At 40.9% G+C, this 15882-nt stretch overlaps 2 protein-coding genes across 2 annotated transcripts; both read left to right on the forward strand.

Annotated features, from left to right (window-relative positions):
• The first annotated feature begins 372 nt into the window (after positions 1-372).
• Positions 373-3137, forward strand: dbi (diazepam binding inhibitor (GABA receptor modulator, acyl-CoA binding protein)). Its single transcript, XM_017692165.2, has 4 exons — positions 373-510; positions 1902-2019; positions 2181-2243; positions 2736-3137. Exons 1-4 carry the CDS (start codon positions 502-504, stop codon positions 2807-2809), a joined length of 264 nt encoding a protein of 87 aa, XP_017547654.1. The 5' UTR covers positions 373-501; the 3' UTR covers positions 2810-3137.
• A 6487-nt stretch (positions 3138-9624) lies between these two features.
• On the forward strand, positions 9625-15868 carry tmem37 (transmembrane protein 37). The gene is made up of 2 exons (XM_017692166.2): positions 9625-9861; positions 13903-15868. The coding sequence occupies exons 1-2, from the start codon at positions 9841-9843 to the stop codon at positions 14473-14475; spliced, it is 594 nt and encodes a 197-aa protein (XP_017547655.1). The 5' UTR covers positions 9625-9840; the 3' UTR covers positions 14476-15868.
• The last annotated feature ends 14 nt before the right edge of the window (positions 15869-15882 follow it).

Consider the following 15882-nt stretch of genomic DNA (forward strand, 5'->3'; position numbering starts at 1 on the left):
ATCAGCCCTTAGACGCTTCAGATGTCTAATCACCACTGTTGTAAATAAATCTGACACGGCAAGGTTCTCTAATTTGGCGCATTTCACACCAAACCACTCCGAATGCGTGTCTTTACATCTGCAATGATTGCACTATGCAGACATTTTGCAAAATCTGTGCTCTTTAACCGATGACAGCTGGGATAGGCTCCAGCACCCAATACACTCAACTTGGTGACCCTGGCAGCGCTCTGTGCTCTGCATGTCTTTGCCCTGTGCCCCAGTTAGCACACGTCCAACCCACGATGAGCTAACGCCACACATCTCTGAGGGCAACTCATTGTCCAGCATCGCGAACCTGATTGGATCATTTTCCTCACTACATACTGAAAAGGCCAGTAAGATGAAGGAGGCGTGGCCTGGGTGACCCACTGAAGCCTGCACACAAGTGACTGCAGAAGGCGTTGCTGGAGAGTCGCTGTGGGTCTACGGGCTGGTCTTTACATACAAAACACCCAAATCATGTCTGAGGTTAGTACTTTGATTAATCGGTGTGTGTGTGTGTTTCTTTGTCTTAACAGGCCTGCTGGCACTGACAGTTGCTAGTCGAGCCTCAGTCAAAGCCTTTGATAGAGATCTTTATCAGAGCTCTGGGTGAGGTTTGCTAACTAGCGCTTTTATGCTGTAATCTTAGCTAACTACATCCACTGTGCGACTATTAACTATTAACTGTAAGTGCCTCCAGGGTGTAAATAGGTTGTTTGATCTGTGTAAAATGTGTATGAAAGGGGTTTGTAACGCTACTGAGTTCAGACAGTCGCCTCAGTTAGCTAGCTGGCTAACCTACCATAGCTATCTGACGTTACCAAACCACAGTGGAGTGTGTCTGAAGGCTCTGAAAGGCTGGAGGCGAACGAGCTGCTTAACGTCAGCTAACTGTTGAAAAGCCGGGAAGGATCCTCGATGGCTGCTAGGACGTGTAATTTAGGTTAACTAGCATGTCGTTTCATTTCATAGCATAAAGATGTAGAAAATGGTCGATGTAAAAGACACCGAGCAGTTGTAAAAGCTGGGGTGTGGTCTCGCGAACTGTTACTCCAAGTAGTTACAGTAACGTTACCCGACAGAGTCACTTACGATGTTGTGACAGTTCATGTTAATATTAATGACAAATCTTGTTGATTGCGCGGTAGAATCGGATAATAGATGTATTAAAGTACCATCTGAGTGTAATTGTGCTGTTAAGCTAAAGTAATCGTGCATTCAACTCGCCTCCAAGAATGAATGGCTGTAGGAGAGGCGAAGCTCAGCTTTACGGTTCGTCCATTCAGAACTGACAGAATTAACTGTGGACTCCCGTGTTTCCCGCTGGGGTCCAGCGTTCAGAGGCGTGTTAGAGTGATGAGGAAGGCGCTTGATCAACCTGAAGATTTCTCCGAGATATATGTCGGAGTATGAGATCTGTCCTTGCCGTGTAAGTGAAAAAAAGGAACTTTACGCTTTTCCGCGGTTAATATTATAGTTGACGTTTAGCACCAGAGGCGTGTTTACGCCTCTGAGCAGGTGGGCACAGCGGACAACACTTGTGGGAAGGAAATGAACTCTGCCCTCAGAGATTTACTAACTGCATGGGGCTCATATTGTTTCACCACTTTTCTGGAGGTTACATAATCAGATCATTAAGAAATGCTCTTTGCTGCTGCAGAACCGAAGCTTTATTGTGCATAAGCATTATAAGCATTTATTGTGCATAATTTGAAGTGCTCTCTCTTGTGGGTGAGGAAATTAATGCTATAAGCAAAATGATTTCAGTTATTACACTTCAAATGACCACTCTTTCTCTCTCTCTCTCTCTCTCTCTCACTCACTTGTTCAGCGTCTCTCTCTCATTCATTAATTTATTCACTCACTTACTCTCACAGGAAGCATTTCAGAAAGCCGCGGAGGAGGTGAAGCAGCTGAAAGCAAAGCCAACTGATGCTGAGATGCTGGAGATTTACAGTTTGTATAAACAGGCCACCGTAGGGGATGTCAACACTGGTATGCTTTAACTCTCCTCTGCCCACAGCTTCAACTATCATAGTTCTGTAGCACAGAGTAATCATAATAATATAACAACACACAATACTTACATAGTGCTATTCTAGAACTCAGGTGCTTACAAATGTAATAAAACGATAACTTTTTTTCTTTCTCTGTAGCTCGACCTGGCATGCTGGACTTCACTGGAAAAGCCAAATGGGATGCCTGGGATGCAAAGAAAGGTCAGTTCCTTCAGCTGGCCACTAGAGGGTGTCAATGACACACGAATACTAATCAACTGTCTACTGTCTGTTAATTAATTAAATTCCACATACATTTAGTGAAAGCCAATAACTGCTTCTGGCACAGCACTCCTACTCAGAGGTATGATAAATATGACTGCTATGGATGTGAATACATTAGCCTATTTACATATTAGCCTATGAGTCATTTGCTCATATGCTACTGTGGGAGTGTGACAAATGGTATGACAGTCAATTGTATGTGTTTTCTCAGGGGTGATATTTGATTAGTTTATTGTTTCCCAGGCTTTCTGCATTCTGAAGCATCATTGTTTCCTATTTAGACATTTGTTTAAAATGCTTCTTGACTTGAAAAACATTCCACTAATCTTATCAAAATATTACTAGGTTTTACTCTACATCTACAATTGAATATTCTGTATAATCTGTATTTAGTGGGTTAATATTTCTTTTCTTGGTGCAATGTTCTAGGCATGAGTAAGGAGGATGCTGTGAAGGCCTACATCAGCAAAGTGGAGGAGCTGAAAGGAAAATATGGAATCTAAAGTGTTAATTGGACTGTAAGGTCACTAGTGCCATCCTCTGGCCAGTCAGTACTTTTACTGTAAAAAGCCTTAAGCATTCTTATGTGTTGTGGTGTTTGTGTACACTACATATCACTGATACAATATTGGTGCCACAAAGACTCTCCCCAGGAATACAGGACACGCATGCCTGTTTGGCCTACAGAGATCGTCCACCAGCAACTTTGTAGTGAAACCTTTGCTAAACGACTGACAAGCATCATAAATTCTGTACCATTACAAGTACTTTGTGTTTGTAGTTTTTTTTATTAGTGATTTGACAGCATTTGGAAATAAAATGTTAATTAAATAAGCTGGTGAATTTTATCAGCATGATCAACCAACATAACCAGTGACTCCCTTTATGTCTCTGTGTCCACTGAATTGTGGATTACATGAGACAATTGCATCAGCACATGCGGCTTATTTAAGTCACTGAATCCTACAGCAGACTTAGATTTCAGTATGTTAAGAAAAAAATAAGATTATACATTAAGGATTTATAGGGTTCATAACCTATTAAGGAAAACGAGAGAGAGAGAGAGGAGGACAAGGGGGGGAGAGATAGTGGATCAGGAAGTGCAGAGAATTAGTAAGGTGGAAGTGAGGGCAGCTTTAAAAAGGATGAAGAATGGAAAGGCAGTTGGCCCAGATGACATACCTGTGGAGGTATGGAGATGTTTAGGAGAGAAGGCAGTGGACTTTTTAACCAGGTTGTTTAACAAAATCCTGGAGAGTGAGAGGATGCCTGATGAGTGGAGAAGCAGTGTACTGGTCCCCATTTTTAAGAACAAGGGTGATGTGCAGAGCTGCAGTAACTACAGAGGTATAAAGTTGATGAGCCACACCATGAAGGTATGGGAAAGAGTTGTTAAAGCAAGGCTAAGGCGAGAGGTTCAGATCAGTGAGCAGCAGTTTGGTTTCATGCCCAGAAAGAGTACCACAGATGCAATTTTTGCATTGAGAGTGTTGGTAGAGAAGTACAGAGAAGGTCAGAAGGAGCTACATTGTGTCTTTGTGGATCTAGAGAAGGCATATGATAGGGTGCCAAGAGAGGAACTGTGGTACTGTATGAGGAAGTCAGGTGTAGCTGAAAAGTATGTTAGGGTGGTGCAGGACATGTGTGAGGATAGTGAGACAGTGGTGAGGTGTGCAGTTGGAGTGACAAATGGTTTCAAGGTGAAGGTAGGGTTACATCAGGGATCAACTTTGAGCCCTTTCTTGTTTTCAATGGTGATGGAAAGGTTGACAGATGAGGTCAGGCAGGAGGCTCCATGGACCATGGTTGCAGATGACATTGTAATCTGTGGTGAGAGTAGAGAGCAGGTGGAAGAGAATCTGGAGAGGTGGAGGTTTGCACTGGAGAGGAGAGGAATGAGGGTCAGTAGAGACAAGAAGGAATACATGTGTGTGAATGAGAGGGAGGCAGGTGGAAAGGTGAAGATGCAAGGAGTAGAGATCGTAAAGGTGGATGACTTCAAACATCTTGGGTCAACCATCCAGAGCAATGGACAGTGCAGAAAAGAGGTGAAGAAGAGGGTGTAGGCAGGATGGAGTGGGTGGAGACGGGTGTCAGGTCTGATGTGTGACAGAAGGATAGCAGCAAGAGTGAAAGGGAAGGTATACAAGACAGTAGTGTGTCCTGCTATGATGTACGGTTTGGAGACTGTGGCTCTGTCTAAAAGACAAGAGGCTGAGCTGGAGGTGGCGGAGATGTAGATGCTGAGATTTTCATTGGGAGTGACAAGGCTGGACAAGATTAGAAATGAGCAGATCAGAGGGACAGTGAAGGTGAAGCAGTTTGGAGATAAAGCCAGAGAGGCCAGGTTGAGATGGTTTGGACATGTGTTGAGGAGGAATAGTGGATATATTGGGCAAACAATGTTGGAGATGGAGCTGCCGGGTAGAAGGAGAAGAGGTAGACCTCAGAGAAGGTTTATGGATGTAGTTAAGGTATGGCATGGAGATGGTTGGTGTGAAAGTAGAGGAGGCAGTGGATAGAGCAAGATGGAGGCAGATGATCCGCTGTGGCGACCCCTAAAGGGAGCAGCCAAAAGAAGAAGAAGGGTTCATAACCTGCATTTTTCTACATATCATTTTCTATATATAATTTTCCCTCCTGTTGTCCTTTTATGCCATTTGTTTGGTTTTATGAATAGTCAATAATAATTTTCTTCAATTCACATGACAATTTCCATCCTCTCTTTATCCCTTAAGACTGATTTATGTTTATAAAAAAACTTTTACTGTCCTTTATTACTCCTCATTTAAAAAGCAGTCTAAGCTGAAACACTCCTAACTTGAACAGGTAAAGAAGGGCTGACCTGCGGATATAAGTACAAACCCAGTTACAAAATGTTGGGACAGTAGGTAACATTTACAGTGCATCCGGAAAGTATTCACAGCGCTTCACTTTTTCCACATTTTGTTTTGTTACAGCCTTATTCCAAATTTAATTATATTAATCTTTTTCCTCAAAATTCTACACAAAATACCCCATTGTGACCATGTGAAAAAAGTTTTCTCGAGAGTTTTGAAAATGTATTAAAATTAAAAAACAAAGAAATCATATTTACATAAGTATTCACAGCCTTTGCCATGAAGCTCAAAATTGAGCTCAGGTGCATCCTGTTTCCACTGATCATCCTTGAGATGTTTCTACAGCTTAAATGGAGTCCACCTGTGGTTGATTGGACATGATTTGGAAAGGCACACACCTGTCTATATAAGGTCCCACAGTTGACTGCATGTCAGAGCGCAAACACCAAGCATGAAGTCAAAGGAATTGTCTGTAGACCTCCGAGACAAAATTGTCTCGAGGCACAAATCTGGGGAAGGATACAGAAAAATTACTGCTGCGTTGAAGGTCCCAATGAGCACAGTGGCCTCCATCATTCGTAAATGGAAGAAGTTCGGAACCACCAGGACTCTTCCTAGAGCTGGCCGGCCGTCTAAATTGAGCGATCGGGGGAGAAGGGCCTTGGTCAGGGAGGTGACCAAGAACCCAATGATCACTCTGTCAGAGCTCCAGCGTTCCTCCGTGGAGAGAGGAGAACCTTGCAGAAGGACAACCATCTCTGCAGCAATCCACCAATCAGGCCTGTATGGCAGAGTGGCCAGGCGAAAGCCACTCCTTAGTAAAAGGCACAAGGCAGCCCGTCTGGAATTTGCAAAAAGGCACCTGAAGGACTCTCAGACCATGAGAAACAAAATTCTCTGGTCTGATGAGACAAAGATTGAACTCTTTGGTGTGAATGCCAGGCGTCATGTTTGGAGGAAACCAGGCACTGCTCATCACGAGGCCAATACCATCCCTACAGTCAAGCATGGTGGTGGCAGCATCATGCTATGGGGATGTTTCTCAGCAGCAGGAACTGGCAGACTAGTCAGGATAGAGGGAAAGATGAATGCCGCAATGTACAGAGACATCCTGGATAAAAACCTGCTCCAGAGCGCTCTTGACCTCAGACTGGGGCGACGGTTCATTTTTCAGCAGGACAACGATCCGAAGCACACAGCCAAGATCTCAAAGCAGTGGCTTCAGGACCACTCTGTGAATGTCCTGGAGTGGCCCAGCCAGAGCCCAGACTTGAATCCGATTGAACATCTCTGGAGAGATCTGAAAATGGCTGTGCACAGACGTCTCCCATCCAACCTGATGGAGCTTCAGAGGTACTGCAAAGAAGAATGGGCAAAACTGCCTAAAGATAGGTGTGCCAAGCTTGTGGCATCATATTCAAAAAGACTTGAGGCTGTAGTTGCTGCCAAAGGTGGTTCTACAAAGTATTAAGCAAAGGCTGTGAATACTTATGTAAATATGATTTCTTTGTTTTTTAATTTTAATAAATTTTCAAAACTCTCGAGAAAACGTTTTTCACATGGTCACAATGGGGTATTTTGTGTAGAATTTAGAGGAAAAAGATTAATTTAATTCAATTTGGAATAAGGCTGTAACAAAACAAAATGTGGAAAAAGTGAAGCGCTGTGAATACTTTCCGGATGCACTGTAAATAAAAAAGTGAAAGTAGTGATATTTATAAATCTACTTTGACCTGTATTTGAAGAAAAAAAAAGATATGAAATGTTATACTTTATCAACTTTTTGTTTGTCTTTTGGGAGCATACACACACTGAGCACTTACAAGTACATCTACCTTGTATCTCCACTCATTGTCCAGCTCTTTTTACCCATATAGATGAACTTTGTACTTCTACATTAACAGACTTCAGTCCCTCTCTTTGAACAATTTGTGTACCCGATGTTACCCTGTTCATGATTTGTCAGGACCACCACAGAGCAGGTGTTACTTGGGAGGTGGATCATTCTCAGAGTTGTAGTGATGGTGTGTTAGTGTATTTTGTGCTGGTACGAGTGGATCAGGACACAGCAGTGCCGCTGGAGTTTATAAACCCTGTCCACTCTATTAGACACACTTGTTGGTCCATCTTATAGAGTCAGAGACAATAGTTCATGTGTTGCTGCATAGTTTATATTAGTCATCATCTAGGCCTTCATCAGTGATCACAAGATGCAGTTGGCTGGATGTTTTTGGTTGGTAGACTGTTCCCAGTCCAGCAGTGACGCTGAGGTGTTTAACAACTCCAGCAGCTCTGCTGTGTCAGATCCACTCATACCAGTACAACACACACTAGCACACCATCACCATGTGAATGTCACTGCAGTGCTGAGAATGATCCACCACTCAAATCATATCTGCTCTGTGGTGGTCCCCTAAGGGTCCTGACCATTGATGAACAGGGTGAAGGAGGGATAACAAATTATGCAAAGGAACAGATGGACTACAGTCTGTAATTGTAGAATTACAAAGTGCACCTATGTAGTAAGTGGACAATGAGTGTAGATACAAGGTAGGTGTACCTAGTAAAGTGCTCAGTGAGTGCATGGTCATTCTGTAATTGATGCCTGCAACATGTTAAGTTAAAAAAAGTTAAGACAAGTGGGAATTTAAGACTAGAAATATTGTGAAATGTTCACAAAACATCTTAATCAAATGATGCAATTATGCTTTGGTATAAAATGAACAGGCCTGGTCCAGGTATTGTAAAGATTTTAGGTATGTCAGCGTCTAAAGTGCATAATATTACCATTAAAAGATGCAGGGAATCGGGAGAAATATTGGTGAGTAAAGACAAAGGCCAAAAACCATAAATGAGTGCTTGTGACCTTTGAGCCCTAAGATGGCACTGCATTAAAAAGTGGGATGCTTCTGTGATGAATATCACCACATGGGCTCAGGAATACTTCACTGCATCTGCAAATTAAAGACTGTACTTTGTACAATGGAACAATGTCCAGAAATGCTGCTGGCTTCTCAAGCTCATCTGAAATGGACTGGAAACATGTTTTGTGGTCTGGCACATGAACTTTTCAGATTTTTCCCAACTTTTTAGATAAGGGATGCCATGTTCTCTAAGCCAGAGCAGAAATGGTGTACCAGCTTAAGGTTGAAAAGCCAGGGTCTGTCATGGTAGGGTAAAGCATCATTAACACTGAACACATTTTGGAGCAATATATGCTGCTTTCTAGATGACTCTCTGGGATGTCCATGCGTATTTGAACATGACAGTGCCATGCCACATTCTGCATGTTAAAGCAGCATGGTTGTGTAATCAGAAAGCCTTGCTGCAGTCCAGAACTGTCTTCCAATGAAAACTTGTGAAAAGTACAACATGAAGGCCCACAACAATTGCAGGCCAGTGAAAAAAAAAATGTTAAAAGGAAAGTGATGTAGCACAGTTTTAAACATGCTCATATCCCAACTTTTTTACAACCTGTTGGAGGCATCAATTTTGGAATTAGCAATTTTGTACTTATTTCAATTTATTACCAAACAAAATGTATTAATTACTGCTTTCTAGGTTTGTTTGGCATTCCACATACAGTCCCAACGTTTTGGAATTGGGTTGGGAAATATGTTGGTCTTAACAGTCAAAAACAGTCTGTTCAAAATGTCTATGCAACTTATTTTCCATGTGTGAACTACATGGGCCAGGAAGTGAATAGTATTGAAACTTTCAGTGATTGCATGCTACACCAAACCACTTTATTTCAATAAAGTGAAGAAACCATGGTATGGACCCTTTAAAAAGGGTTAAACAGTCAACCTAAATAGATGTGATATGCTAGCAGCCTTTTGAAAGACAGTTCAATGGTGGTTTATAATTTTACATACTCAGCAGTAACCTTTACCCTGTACACACAGAAATGTACAGCAGTAACTTTCTAAGTCAGCCAGACTGAATCAGATATACCGTTTGTTAAGGAGATGGACCAGGTCTTGCACTGGGGTTGAATAAAGTTCAGGAGACATGGAGCACACAGTTATTGCTCAATTCATATATGACCTGTATACATAGATCTGTTCATTCTAGACCTAATCACACTTAAGATTTCACATGCTTTAGGATGCTGCTACTGTGTGCTTTACTGTTTATTCACTTTCAGGCTTTATATTCATGGAGAGGTAGACTACGTGAGAACGTTTTAGAGCAGGCTTACTTTATTGCTTTATTGATTGCCCGTATCGGATAGGAGGCCTATCAGTTTAAGGCAAAGTCTTCAATGTAACTCTAGTGTTGCTCATGATCTCTACTCACTGACGCAGAGCTTTGCGTTTTTATAACACCCTCTGCTTGTTTGCGTGCAGCCGCTAAACGGTAATGTGCAAATGTGGCAAATGTGGCTTTAGTGGAACAAAGCGCATAGTAAATAACTAGAAACCCATTGAGTGACCACATGAAGCGTCCATTCTTTCTCTCACAGTAACTTTTCCCTAGTAACCAGGCGGCAACGTGACCAGAAAACGAACGGCAGCCAGGCTGCATCCCAGTGTGCTGTGCGGAGAGCGGACAGCTGCTAGCGCCGTGGATCCTCGTTGTCCTGCACTGTCAGTTAATGTTAGACAGAAATCACAGACTTGTGTACTTTCGACTGGAAACCGGGGTGCGTGACGTACTTCGCGTGCGGACCGTTCGGCGCGGTTGGATTCAGGATGACTGCGATCAAAATGAGGGTAACGTTACACTTCGCTCTTTCTGAAACGTATAATGGAGGATTTGACGGGGGACACCCGGTTGTGGTGCGTGAGCGCGCACGGAAACAAACAGGGGCTTCGTGATGTCAGTGTGCTGTTTGTGGTCCACTTTCAATCAGTGTTGGACAGTAACTCAGTAAATGTAATTAGTTACTGTACTTTAGTAGTTTTTTCGTGTACTTTACTTAAGTTTTTCCATTTTGGGCGACTTTTTACTTTCACTCCACTACATTTCAAAGTCAAATATCTGACTTTTTACTCCACTACATTTTGAGAAATCTGTCGTTCCTTTTGGTTTCTGTGTGTATAAAAATGTAACACGTCAAAACAAAAGAACCACAAAGCATCACACCGACCCAGTGCAGCACACGGTTCAACATCAGTGCAGCAGCGTAAAAACTTGGGAGCACATACGTCACCTAAATGATGAACTAACCTAACTTTGTGTAAATAGACCACAATATAGAAATATGTACATATATGCAGTCGTGACTGGCATGTTTCTTTTTTTCTGAATTCATACAAACACTTTGATTTTATAGTAAATTAGTTTTGGTTAGTTTATGTTTATGATCAGAGACCTACAGATCAATACAGTAAAGGAAACTTATTTGTGATCCTGAGTTTAAAGCAAGTTTTTATTAAACTTGTAACTAATTTACAAAGTAATCTTAAACTGAAACTTTGCTTGTGTGTAAAAGTGATTTCAGAGCCACTCGGTTCTGCCTGATAAACTGTTTGCCTTCTGTGTTTTGTGCTTATGATCAATTTAATAGACGTCAGCATCGCTAATTAATGGCATTCTATTAAATGACTGGTTTACCAAGAGAGACACTGGAGAATTTTCACCTAAAATGAGTTCATGAAGTGAGTCTTGTTATAAAAATGATAACAGGACATTAGTCATAATTAATCTTTTAGTACTTTTACTTTCGATACTTAAGTACATTTGAAGGCAAATACTTTTGTACTTTTACTCAAGTTGAGGTCTTGAGTAAGGACTTCTACTTTTACTGAAGTAATATTTTACCTTGGGTATCTCTACTTTAACTCGAGTACATGATTTGTGTACTTCGTCCACCGCTGCTTTCAATAGACTCAATTAACACTGACCATCAGTGAGTCTGAAATGAATTATAAGGTGGACAGGAGAGAAAGGGGCAGGTAGTATGATTATTCTGACAGCATAAATCAGGGGTGCACAAACTTTGCCTTGGGTGCTGAAGTGCAACGCTTGTGGTTCACCAAGAACCAAAGACAAAATACCAGTGAAGAAAGGCAGGTAGGTTTCAAATCGGGAAGCATTTTATTAGTGGTCCTTTATAGATGATTAATACATTCTTAACAGATTATCAGTAACATTAACACATCAGTGAAGTAGCAGTACTGCAGCATCGAAGTACATTGAAGTAAATATCTTGTACTTATATTATGTAGATGTGTTGTTAATATGTTACTTCCATCTTAACCAACCTTACGCAAAACCTAATCCTCACCCTCGCCCTAATTCTAACCCTAACCTTAACCTCAAACCAAAGCCCAATCCTCATCTTTGCCCTAATTCTAACCCTAACCTTAACCTCAACCTAAAACCTAATCCCCTAATTCTAACCCTAACCTTAACCTCAACCCAAAACCCAATCCTCACCTTTGCCCTAATTCTAACCCAAAACTTAACCTCAACCTAAAACCTAATCCCCTAATTCTAACCCTAACCTTAACCTCAACCCAAAACCTAATCCTAGTCCGTTGAGTGTTTCATCTAAAACGACCACTCAAAAAGTGTCCTAAAATTAATAAAGTTCTTTAAATGCATTTTTAACATTATATTGCATTTTGTTACTTAAATGTATGTATTTTATAAGCTATATAAAGTATAAAATATGTTTGATCTCTCAGTGGGTGAGGGAATGGGTTTAATTTTTTGAGGTCCAAAGCAACACTTGAGTTACTCTTGAGAGCGGACCTAGACTGGGTTTTGCATAGGTTTTGTGTAAGATGTTATTTATGTTTGTGCAAAAAGTCTTTAGTTAACGCAAGTTAGTTTTGAACTATCCTTTTACTCGCTGGTATGTTTGTAGGCTGTCTGCCTCTAGACTGAAGGAAAATTTATTTGCGTGCATTAAGAAGTGAACATTTGAAAAGTGAAAGGTGTCTTCATAATATAGTAATAAAAAAAAACTTTAATCAAGCTGTAAGTAGTGTATTTTCACTATACATCATTAGCGCAAAGACATCAAGCAGATCAAAATAGACTGATGTAGCGCTCAGATCTATGAAGTAGGTCAGTGATTCCCAACACTTCTCATGCAGTATCCACGTCGTGGTCTTGTCAGGCTCCTGGGCACACGCAACCCCAGATCCCCCCCAAACGCTGTGGGTAACACATAACAAATAAATAGCAACTAAAAGCAGCCCAGTTTGTCTTGTTTGTGTAAGATTTGTTTGTCTAAAGACAAGCTTGAATCATGATATCTTTTTCTTTTCAGCCAAACCAACAAAGCAAAAAATAGAAGTAGTCATATACAAATAGAAGGACAAACAATAAAATCAATATTGCACATTGTCTAAAACATTTTAATAAGAAACAAAAAACATCCCATGGGTCAATAATCACATAAAACTTGAAGAGCCTGAAAAAATTTCTTCATTTGTTTAAAAAAGTAGTCATTTGTAGTTATTCAGTGGCTGTTTATTTAATCTGATGATTATATCTGTAGTGGACTGTCCAAAGTATTCGAGTTCCAACAGGCATTGTGGTCTAAGCCTCCCAAGGCCCCTGGCAGTTAGATGCCCCTGGGCATTGGCCAACTGGTCCAGTCAGTAATCCATTCCAGAGTATTCCTTATCTGCACATTTTAATGTTTCCCTGTTCTAAGCGGAATGGCTTGTTTTAGGAGGGAAAGCACCTAAATATACAGGCAGGTCTAGTCCAGGACAATTCAAGGCCTGCATGAGTTGAATTCATAGATAAGCATATTCAAGACTAGAAAGCCATCAGAGCGAGCACGACTAAAGCCACAGCTCCAGGGTCACATATAATAAAATACATTTTAAAAATTAGGGAAGAGTCTCTGAATAAATGTTACCCATAAAGTTGTGTTTTTCTTTAATATACATGACAGAATCAAAATTATTTTCTGTTTTCTGGCAGAGAAACTGTCTTTTCTTTCCTCTTTGATGAAGTATACACTCACTTAAAGGTACTTATGGCAGCTCTGGCTTAAATAATTAACTTTAAGACATTTGAAGCTTAAACAACATGCATTTAACATATTGGCATTTTCATTTAATGCTTTATAAAATGTTTAAACTTTAAGCCTATCTTCTAATATTATTTGAGGAGTGTATTAACCCTCTGGTGAGCCATTTCTTTATTCAATACTAAACATGCCTTTCTATACCTCATTAAATGCAATGCAAAAAAAAAAGGTATCTTGGAAAGTGAAATGATCTTAAATTTAGTCGTTATATCTAATGTTCTTCAGGTTAAGATTGCTGTGAACTTATAAGATTATTTCACTTATATCTAGACATTCTTGATATGTATGTGTTTTGAGTAATTTATTAAGTAAAATTATCTCACTATATTGGCAGATAATTTTGCTTATTTTAAGAAATGTCCTTGAAACAAGCCAAATTTTATATGATAAAGATAAATGAGTAAAAACATCCAGAAATAAGAATAATAATCATATATTATTCATACAACCATCTTAGAATGAGAAAGATTAGACATTCATACTAGATTTAAGATGATTTCTCTTGTTTAGATATAATCTTTTGTAGTGTGAGTACCAAGATGGTGCTTTACACATGAAATGTCTAGCAACAACCCTTAAGTTGGGTAAGTGATTATGTACAGGGGAATCAGGCACTGGAATCAGAAACGACTCCAGAATTTCTGGAATAGCCCTTTTTGCAGCATATGAAATACTCAGATATGTAATGTAGTCTCTACAATGATGGGGTAATGAAATGCTCTTTTTTTCTGCCTCTCTCCACTCATCTGTCTCATAGGCAGTGGCTCCTGCTGCCCAGGGGAAGTCTCGCCCTCTTTTCCTGGAGGTGCTGTGTCGAAGTCTGATCATTCTTTGCGTGGCTCTCTCTGTTGTCCTGTCCTCCGTCGCAGTGTGTGATGGACACTGGCTGTTGTCTGACCGACATATGTTTGGCCTTTGGTTCTTCTGTGTGGTGGAGGACTCTGGTGCGGCCCCCAACTGCAGCAGGCATGTTGGGGGGGGCCTGGATCCAGGATTGTGTGTGTGTCGTTCTGTTGTCTCTCTGGCTGTGGTGAGTGCAATCTTTGGCCTGGAGCTGCTGGTGATGTCCCAGGTGAGCGAGGGGCGGGCATCTAGCCAGCGCTGGCATCTGGGAGCATGGCTTGTGCTGCTGGCTGCAGGGTTGGCTGCTGGAGGGGTTGCGACCTTTGTGTTCCTGTTCTGGGAGCATGCCACACCTCTGGGGTTCACTCTCACCTTCTGGTGCCAGTTCACTGCAACCTTCCTGTTCTTCCTCAATGGCATGGCAGCACGGCATATCCAGAATATGGCAGAACTGCTTCCCTCTAGTGGTCATTTGGGAAAACCGTAAGCATTGGCCACTCTGTATTCATCACTCAGTGGTTCTGTACAACCGGCAGATATATCAAGAAGATATGCTATGGTTCCATTTAAAGAACTTTACATGATCACAATGGTTAAGCATTGAATAAATAATCCAGGTAGTTTATTCAGTCCTATTAATTTGAATCTTTTCTCAATAAAGACATTTTATTTTCACAATTTCATCTTTTATATATGCATCTACTGTATATTACACTCACAATGGTACAATGTTCTTTATAAATTGATGAACTAAGAAGCAGCACGGAAAAAGAAACACATATAAAGAAACAAGTTATTTTCTTGGGGGTTTTCTGTACTTTAAGTCATAACAAGCTAAGCAGTATTTATTTAAACTGTTGAGCTGGGGAAAGAACCATCTTGTTCAGAAGCATACTCTGGGTGAGAGTGCCTGGGTCAACTGGGGTTTCTGACATAGAGCATCCTCAGACAGGTATATAATTTAAAGTAAACCACACTTTACAAATTTACACTTCACACTTTTACGCAGGAGTGTATTCTTTTTGGGCTTTTTTAGGTTGCGAAAACATGTGTTTGATGTATAAAGCTATGGGAAATTATTATTTTTCCATGTAAATTAAACAAATTTTAACTTTACACCCATATTATAGCAATTAGTGTAGTGTAGTGGGTAACACCTTTGCCTTCTATGCTGTAGACTGGGGCTCAATCCCCATCTGGGTAAGCACCCTGCACTATACCAATAAGAGTCCTTGGGCAACACTCCTAACACCACCTTCACCTACCTGTGTAAAAAAATTATCAAATTGTAAGTCACTCTGGATAAGAGCATCAGCCAAATGCCATAAATGAAAGATTATATAAATACCTCTATTTAGTAGCAGTAGAGTGTTTCGGTAGACAGATGAAGCTACACTGTGTGTCTAAAAGTATGCTGACATCCCTTCTAAATTTGTCACTTCAGCTGCTTTAAGGTGCACCCGTACTAACACAGGTGATGGAGTGATGGAGCACCACTGAATCCCCTCAGGATTAGTTGGAGTGACTTCTGTGATCCAGAACCGATCATCTAACATTAGTACCAGACTTCACTAATGCTCCTGTGGCTGAATGCAATCAAATCCTCACAGTGATGTTCCAACATCTAGTGTAAACCCTTGCCAGAACAGCAGAGGCTGTTACTGCAGCGAAAGGGTCATGCAAATAGCAAGAAAAACCATAGTCCAATATTAATTAATTAATTCCCTAAACCACTTATCATCCTGGGTCACGGGGTGCTGGAGCCTATCCCAGCACTCCAAGGGCAGAAGGCAAGAAATATCCTGGACAGGTCACCATTCCATTACAGGGCAGATACACAGACATACACAGTCACAATGGCTTGAAAGCATGTCTTTGGACTGTAGGAGGAAAT

Source organism: Pygocentrus nattereri, chromosome 6 (genome assembly GCF_015220715.1).
Source record: "Pygocentrus nattereri isolate fPygNat1 chromosome 6, fPygNat1.pri, whole genome shotgun sequence".
Taxonomy (NCBI): domain Eukaryota; kingdom Metazoa; phylum Chordata; class Actinopteri; order Characiformes; family Serrasalmidae; genus Pygocentrus; species Pygocentrus nattereri.